This window comes from Corythoichthys intestinalis, chromosome 9, assembly GCF_030265065.1.
Source record: "Corythoichthys intestinalis isolate RoL2023-P3 chromosome 9, ASM3026506v1, whole genome shotgun sequence".
NCBI classification, from domain to species: domain Eukaryota; kingdom Metazoa; phylum Chordata; class Actinopteri; order Syngnathiformes; family Syngnathidae; genus Corythoichthys; species Corythoichthys intestinalis.
The window spans coordinates 7,270,476-7,278,655 of NC_080403.1; the positions used below are offsets into that span (position 1 = coordinate 7,270,476).

The window sequence follows — 8,180 nt, forward strand, 5'->3', positions numbered from 1 at the left end:
TTAGCACAGAAGAAAATATAATTTGTGGATCCTCCAAAGTCAAAAATGGCAAAGTCTCTTTACATTTAACCAATCTTTCCTGCAATAAAACACTGGATCTTGACGTCAAAAATAACTTAGTGATGTGCTTGAGCATCTAATATGAGCCTTTTCAAAGCACCTCAATTTAGGAATTTGCGCAGCCGAGAGACATAAGTTGGGTGACAGGTCAACAATCACATTATGTCCTCACCAATGTATAACTATAGTGCACATTACTGTAATTTTCGAACTATAAGCCTTTATTTTTTTCCTTCATTTTGAATCCTGCAGCTTATAGTCAGGTGCGGCTTATTTGTTGATTTATTTGGGTTGTTAGATAACACTTTATTTGATAGCGGCGTCATAAGACTGTCATAAGAACGTTATAATTATGATATGACACTATAATGGGCATTACTACTGAATACTTATGACACATGTCATTAAGTGTCATCCGGCAAATTATGTCACTAGCTCCATTTATGTCCAGCTTGGATCTTTTACATCCATTCAAAAGTGCGGTTGGATGAGGACAAGGTACGTATTAAATTGGTAATTTGGTGTGTGTTTTTTGAAAAACTTTTTACTTAAGTCCAGTTGAGTTATGTTGAATCTATATAATCTTCCATAAACTAATACCTTGCATTGGGTCTCAGGAAGGGGAGGCAAGGCGGGACATGGATAAAGCTGCTAACAACATTAAACTCACAAGGAATAGTTTAGCGTTAGCGCAATTTAGTGAAGCAAAATTCACACATTCAAGTTTGTGTGGTGCTCCGGAAGACTGTTTGCACCGGCTGGTGTCTCGTTTAATGCTTTCGTAGCTAATCTATTATACCATTTTGCCGTTGTCATCTATTTTCTTCTAGATACTTCTGAGGAAGGTTGGGGTGTCGTTCCTCAACAATAAGACATCTCTCGTCCTCACTTATCTACGTGCTTTTTTTTTTTTTTTTTAACCCTAAAGCTCCCCGAAGACGCAATAAATTTACATTTCAGGGAATGCTGATGGTGAGCAGTTGGCCAGTATTAGGGGAAAAAGTTACTGACCTTAAGTGGCTCATGTTGGTGTCCAGTGGACAATTTTTTTGATGAACGAGTTAGTTGTGCTGGAAGTCCTTTTTTGTACATCAATTGCCTGTTTATCATTTGTATTGTATTACACTGGTCATCAATAAAATATTACTTTGCAGAAAAACAATCATTGCCTTTATTATTTCTTCACATTATTGAGGTAATGTCACATCAACGACAACCAACATTCTATGCTGTCATTTAAAACAAGTCCAAATATTTGACGCAGGATGGATAGTCTCGTTGTAGACATTCAATACATTAGAAAATTCTGACATCTGCTGAATTTCTTCAGGAGTCGAGGCCTGTCGCAGCTGCACTTCTGGGACTGACATCGACATGGGGGGGATGACCATGTGGACCATCACATAAAACTGCAAATATGTAATTTAAAGTTGAACCAACTAGTCCTAAAATATAACTAAACATGCACACATCGTATATGGCAAATTTAGTTATTGATTAGCCTCATCTGTATGTGCATAGCCCTAGACTGTGAAAGTGTTCACATTTATATAATTTTATTTAACTTTTTTGGTCAGGGATATTTCATGCTTTTATTGTTTTTTTGTTTTTTTTTAATGTTATGTTTTTGATTAGAAATTTGCACTTTACATTATCCCTTTTGAAGTTGAACTTGTTAAGCCATTTTCAAAGAGCCAACAAGCAAAGAGGGCGTGCCACACCTCATAATTTGATTTTGATGGGTAAAATTTCATCCAATCATCTCCCAGAAGTGGCAACTAAAACTATACCAACATTTCTGCAATAACAGACAATGTGTTGCAGGGCCCAGAATTTTTTTCGCAATTCTGAGACATAAAATTTTAGGGTTTCTTATTTTTGCAAGCCATAAACATCAACATTTAACTCATTGGCTGCCATTGACAGCGCTTGACATCCAATCAATTTTTGACTGGGAGAGGCTGGCAGCGAAAGCACTCCAAATCTAAATGAATTAGATTCCTAGCGCGTAATAAATAATAAAAGCATGAAATATTTAAACTTAATTTAAAATGGTCTATATTATACTGTATATGGGTTTATCGTTCCAAAATGGGTGAAAAAAATATGGTCTTAATTTATTTTTGTACTTCCTTCCGAGTCCCCCAATATAGAGCTTTAATTTATGACTTTATGGTTGCCATCGCTATGCCTTTGACTGTTGGGGGCCGGCACAGAATATCATCTACGCCGAACAGTTTGTAGTTGTAGTGTGCGGACAATTCCCGGTGGATCCAGACGTGGCATGGATTCTTGCACACGAAGTCCTCCATGAAAAAACAGGAAAACAAGTTGCAATTTAAAAAGTTGCATTGCATAAAAGCTGAAGAAGTAATTTCTAGTGTTTAAACAGGACTTGAAATAACAAAATGATTTAACCCTGATGGCAAAGTCATGATTCGGCTTTTTTTTTTTTTTTTTTAACACAAATATTTCCTCTTGACACTTCATTTGAATGAATGAAACTATAGTCCAAGTCAAATTATTAATGACATTCACTTACTCTGAACCTTTGTACGTCGGAACCTGAGACGTCCTTGCATCATTCTGAACCCAGAATTTGGATGAGATCCTGGGATCCCTGTAATCACCGAGCATCCAACGTTGCGATGTCAGTGGAATTATTCAAGTCAGAGACTCTAAAAACAATGTTATGGTGAGCAGGAATATCGTTTGCTTTCATGAGAACTTAGTTGTAACTTCTGCTAAGCTACACTGGAGCAGTTACAAGTAGCTTTGATACCAGTAGCAGTCAGATATATATACTGTAGAGAGTGCAGCATGCCATACGAATAACCAAGTTTTCATTTTAAAATATGCCACTGTCATACAAACTCACCTTATACCATGCTTTGACATTCGACGGTGGATAATGCATATTCTCTCACTTGTCACCAAGTAGGACTACTAAACTAGGTCGGCTGTTTCCCTGACTTTCAGACCCACGTTCTGTCATCTGTGGCAGGCATGGCTAGTAGATTTCAGAAATCGAATGTCGATCAACCAATAAGCGAATAGTTCAACCCATGGCACCCTTAGGAACGCCCCCTCATTTGAATTACATTTCCACTTGCAAGTTGGCGCTGACAATGAAATAACTAAATATAAGGCAAAGCGCTTTTATTTATTGATTGACATTTATTTCAATCAATATATTTATTTTTGTATTTATTTCCACATTTATTTTTGTATTTATTCTTACATTTTTAATGTAATTTCTTATTTTTGTATATATATTCATTTTTATTTTTACTTTTATTTAATTAGCTATTTATTTCCATATTTATTTTTGGATTCATTTTTAGTTTTTGTATCTTAATTCTTATTTTGTATTTATAGTCGTTTATATTTTGCCTTTTATTGATTTATTTTTAATTACTTTTATTTTTAATTTTGGCAGCTTTGGTCCTCCATAGCAGCAGAGGTTGACTGTCTCCCTCAAGGGAGCAGTGATAGCCAAATGAAGCTTCTTGAAGCAATGAATGGTGGTTCATTAGGTCTAATGACAGTCGTATGATGCCGCTGTCAAATAAAGTATTGCCTCTGAAAAGCCCTTTGAGACAACCTTGTTGTGACATAGGGCTATACAAATAAAACTGAATTGAATTGGTTAATATATTTTGGTGTAAATATCCCGTATTACAGTGAAGACAGCTGCGGTTTATAGTCCAGTGCTACTATCTATGAACAAATGCAATTTTCGTGCCAAACTTACTGGGTGGCGGCTTATAGTCAGGTACGCCTAAAAATGTGAAAATTACGGTATTTGCTCAGCTTTGAAAGTGAGCTCCCTAATGCAATTTTACAACATATACAGTAAGCAACCAATGTTTTCATGGTACAGATGTACACAGATATTTACACAGGTTTTCGTCTGACATTCAATTGCTGAGTGGGGGCCATTTTGTGGACATACCGCATCTACATCATTTGACTTCATGGCTCATATTATATACTTGTCGATTTCTTGAATCGCTCAAATTTGTCAGTCTAGTTTTAACTCATTAGCTGCCATTGACGGGAGGGATGTCTGTCAATGATAACTGCGAGCATTACCAGTCTAATTCTTTATTTCTAATAAGAATAAAATGTTTAAAGTTAATTAAAACATTATCTATTAATTATGACAATACCTGTATGTTTAATGAAGGTTTAGTGATTTTTGTTGCAACAATAAATTTAATTACCATACCATACATAGAACTCAACCAGTATCATGGAACAATGCGTAGTTCCCTTTGGAGGACCCACTGTACAGTGTGAGAGTAAATACGTAGGCGATTAGGATGAACAGAATTGATAGTATTTACCATCACTTGTCATTACAGTTGGTTCCGTTTTCACAGTGAAGATTCTTCGCACTTTACAATTGGCAAACAAGGTGATGCCATCCAAGGACAAAAATCCAGTGGCCTTGAATAACTCCCCCGTGAAGGACACCAGGTCGACAAACAATGTGGTCCACTGAGACGAGAGTACAAGAATTTTGGATGGTCAAGGACGCGGAGCTAACCTAAAAATAATGTCAGAATGTCTCGGATGAGTCAGGTACTCACAATATTGCGTTTCACTCCTGCCAGAGGTAGTTTTGCATGCCAGAGTGTGGCAGACAACTCTTTATGCACGGTCGATAAGTACAGTCGCCGTTTCAGGTGGCCGACATCAGTTATTCTGTAGCACAGGCACAACAGGGCACATTGTGAATGGTTCTGTATATGATGCCGTGATCACAAAGGCAGTTGTCAGTAGGCTGTAAAATCAGTGCTTAAAACACACAAATGCACACACACGTACAAGAACAGGAATATTTCACCTGAGTCTAAAAATATGATGCATGAAAAATATCAAAATAAGCAGCTTGTATTTATTAAGTGTTTTCATGTATTACGGCTTTGCTTTTCCTGGAAAAACAAACAACGAGCCCAATAAGCTATTATTGGTAATAACATCTTAGGTTTACCTGCAGGGAACAGATTGTGGAAACATCATTTGGTTAGTAGTCGTGAGCTTAAAAAAAAAAGACTAAATTTGGAAAGAAAATTAACCTCAATGCAATTATTTTTTTTCTTTATCATATTATTGTCAGACAATGGAAGGTGTTGTTTATTCAGTAACATACTATGTAAAAAAAAAAAAAAAAAAAAAAAAGTTAATTTAAATTATAATTTGTGTAAATTGAACATCGGTGTATGTAATACTTGACAAGAATATTGTATGAATCTTCATTCGACCAACTTACACAAGCTCCATAGAAAAGTCTTTGCCCTCAGGAATATTCACTTGAATGGCCAAGAATCTTTGAAGAAGTCCCACTAAGGAATATTAGCAACACATTAATACTTACAACAATGAATTTAAAATAATACTATGTGTCACCTAAAAATAATTGTTAAATCTATAATCACACAAAAATATTACGTTAAAAAAAAACAACAGAAGGCGGCTATTGTGGGCTGCAGCCAATGCCAAATCAAAAATCAACAGCTCATTCGCTGCACGAACAAGCACACAAACCTCTCACTGTGTCTTTCTTCCCCCTATTACCCCATGCGCTGTGTGATGCATTCAAAACCAACACCAAAGTGTTAAACAGATTTGTTACAATATATTGGACGAAATATTTTGAAATTTGTAATCTATCATGATAAAGTAAAGGCATAAAGGACACAGGACTGAGAAATGAAAAAGGAAGGAAATGTGACAAAGTATGGGTTTCACTTACAGACGAGAACTGCTGAGCTAGTTTGCTATTAGCCAAAATGTGATACAGCAAGCTAACTCATCAATACCTAATTTATTGTTAATGTGAGACTCCAGTCACTCTTTTTTTTTTTTAATCTGACTCATTTTGCTGCAAACTGGAGAGCAGCAGTTTAAATGAGATTTGATGTATAATACCTGAGATGTCACTTTCTCTGGATGTAAAATCAAATCACAGCAAAACAAAGATACTGAAAACAAATATCAGCTTGGTATTGGTAGATGTTTTTGGTAGATTTTTGTTTTGTTTTAATTCCCACAAGTAGTTGTACAACTACTGTATTTGGAAAAATAGGCTTGCTACTTTAATTTCTTTCTATAGTTATTTGATATATATGTACAGTAAATGTTGACAAAAGTGCAATTGATGCCTCTCAGGGAGCTATTGTGAAATTTTTCGTGAAGTTATTTGCACTCTTGCTCAGAACTCTTTACTTGTTACATTTTTTGTACTTAAGTGGTTTTGCTCTAACCTAATTGTTGAAAATGTAAATTGAATTTATTTAAAATTACACTGATGTTTGGGGTGCATCAGAGTGGTTACACAGTGAAAAAAAAAAATAATAATAATAATAATAATTGCAATCAAACTTGCACTCAGGTCTTAAACGTGGTAGTCTGCAGATGGTAACTCAAAAAGTAATTTAACTGAATTATCATTTGAATCAAGTAACTACTAATGTAAACGTTGCTTTGTCAAGATTACTTTGGCAAGAGTGTCAACTTACATGACATTTTCCCATTCTCTGGCAAATGCATCTTCACAGACTTGCTGCTCCCCTCCAGACAGTAAACAAATCCTTTGACCCCTTTGTCATACTCCTGGAAAGAGTCACGTTAAACAAGTCAAGTTTTTTTTCTCTCCCTCGCTCTAATGTAATTTGCACGAAGCATTGTACATTACAGTGTTGATACTCAGGCTCTCCTTAAGTAAATTATGTGATTGTTATTTCGTAGTGAATGCATTTACAATAAAAAAAATTTACGGCTCATGCAGTTCCAATGCTAAAACCAACTCCACCAGTACATTTACAGTATATGAGGTTCGCTCACTTTCCGTATGGAAGACTGGCCTCCATAAAGTTTCCACTTGGCCACGGGGTCTTTACCTTGTCCACTGAAAACCTCCACCCCAGCTCCCCCCTGCAAAATAAATAAATAAACGAGGATTTTATCCACCGTTCTTTGCTTGCTATCGATTGTGTTTGCATTCTGCGCAGGCTCCAATTAAACGTCTGCTATTCGACGGTTTAATATTTACCTGATAATTGTGCTTAAACATTTTCTCCTCCTGGCGTCTGACAAAAAGATAGTTGATCAATTAAAGTTGTATCTGACAACTCAAAGACGCAGACGTCAGGATCAATGAAATAAACATCCGTAGTGTACGGCGTTCGTTGCCATGGTTATCGCAAACCAGGTGCCGCCAGTGAACAAGGCGCGGCTCCCCGCCAATCAGATATGTTGTTACAGGTCAGATTGAGCCAATCAGCGACCGGTTACAATGACTGCAAGCGCACATATTTATTTATTTTATTTTTTATTTTTTACTGCAAGCGTTTTGGAGGCCGGGTGACGTACAAGTAAACTTATTCATTAAAATTTAACTATAATTTGTTCGACGGTCGGTGAAGCAGGATTCCTGAATTTTTAATTTTGAAGGAAAAAAATAAAGAGTGACGAACGTGTGAGCTTGTCGTGTGTGCACTAACATGACATCAACATTACGCCATTACAACAACATTGTCTCTTGAGTACGTCATAATACATTTCTTGCGACCTGGGCCACCTCGAGGCTCGAACCCATATGCGTGTAAGTACTTTAATGCTCAAAGTATGACAAGATTATATAATACAAATAACTATCCTCTCTCACACGTAAAGGTGTTGTGCCGAAAAATAGCCGCCCCGCGTGAAATGTCCCCCATGACGGCAGCGCCCACACGTCACTCGTACCAGACCGGCTGCAGAAAGAAATTACGGGGGGGGGGCAATTACATTTGGGGGAGGGCACACTTCTTCAACGTAAATAGCCTGAACAGTGGCGTTATTACTCGTACATTACTACATCAGTGCACTGAAATATTTTCTGTCACTGAAGTCACAAGTGGTAGTTCATCGTAAAATCTATAAAACAAACGAAAACATACCTGTCAACCCGAGGCCGTTGGCAATCTTACAAATAGTGACGTATGCCCTTACAAATTGGTGACTAATCTTACAACGTCGTATATAGCGTGCAATATGAAACAAAAATAAAACTTAATTTTTAAAACAATATGAATTTATTGGTAATATTGTAACACATAACATGGTGCAAT

General features: G+C 36.5%; 1 protein-coding gene and 1 long non-coding RNA gene across 3 annotated transcripts in view; both read right to left on the reverse strand.

The window, feature by feature from the left end:
• Nucleotides 1-7,256, reverse strand: part of cfap20dc (CFAP20 domain containing) — an 89,548-nt gene extending 82,292 nt beyond the window's left edge. For both annotated transcript variants that reach the window (XM_057846943.1, XM_057846944.1), the window contains exons 1-6: nucleotides 7,121-7,256; nucleotides 6,913-7,002; nucleotides 6,588-6,681; nucleotides 5,339-5,411; nucleotides 4,656-4,770; nucleotides 4,410-4,563 (exon numbers count right to left, since the gene is read on the reverse strand). In XM_057846943.1, coding sequence (XP_057702926.1) covers nucleotides 4,410-4,563; nucleotides 4,656-4,770; nucleotides 5,339-5,411; nucleotides 6,588-6,681; nucleotides 6,913-7,002; nucleotides 7,121-7,141 — 547 coding nt within the window. In that variant the 5' untranslated portion in view covers nucleotides 7,142-7,256. The remainder of the gene's footprint in view (nucleotides 1-4,409; nucleotides 4,564-4,655; nucleotides 4,771-5,338; nucleotides 5,412-6,587; nucleotides 6,682-6,912; nucleotides 7,003-7,120) is intronic.
• On the reverse strand, nucleotides 815-3,181 carry LOC130922272 (uncharacterized). Its single transcript, XR_009064469.1, has 3 exons — nucleotides 2,939-3,181; nucleotides 2,603-2,738; nucleotides 815-2,366 (listed from the first exon to the last, which is right to left on the reverse strand). It is a non-coding gene; the product is annotated as an uncharacterized LOC130922272 (long non-coding RNA).
• Nucleotides 7,257-8,180: the final 924 nt, after the last annotated feature.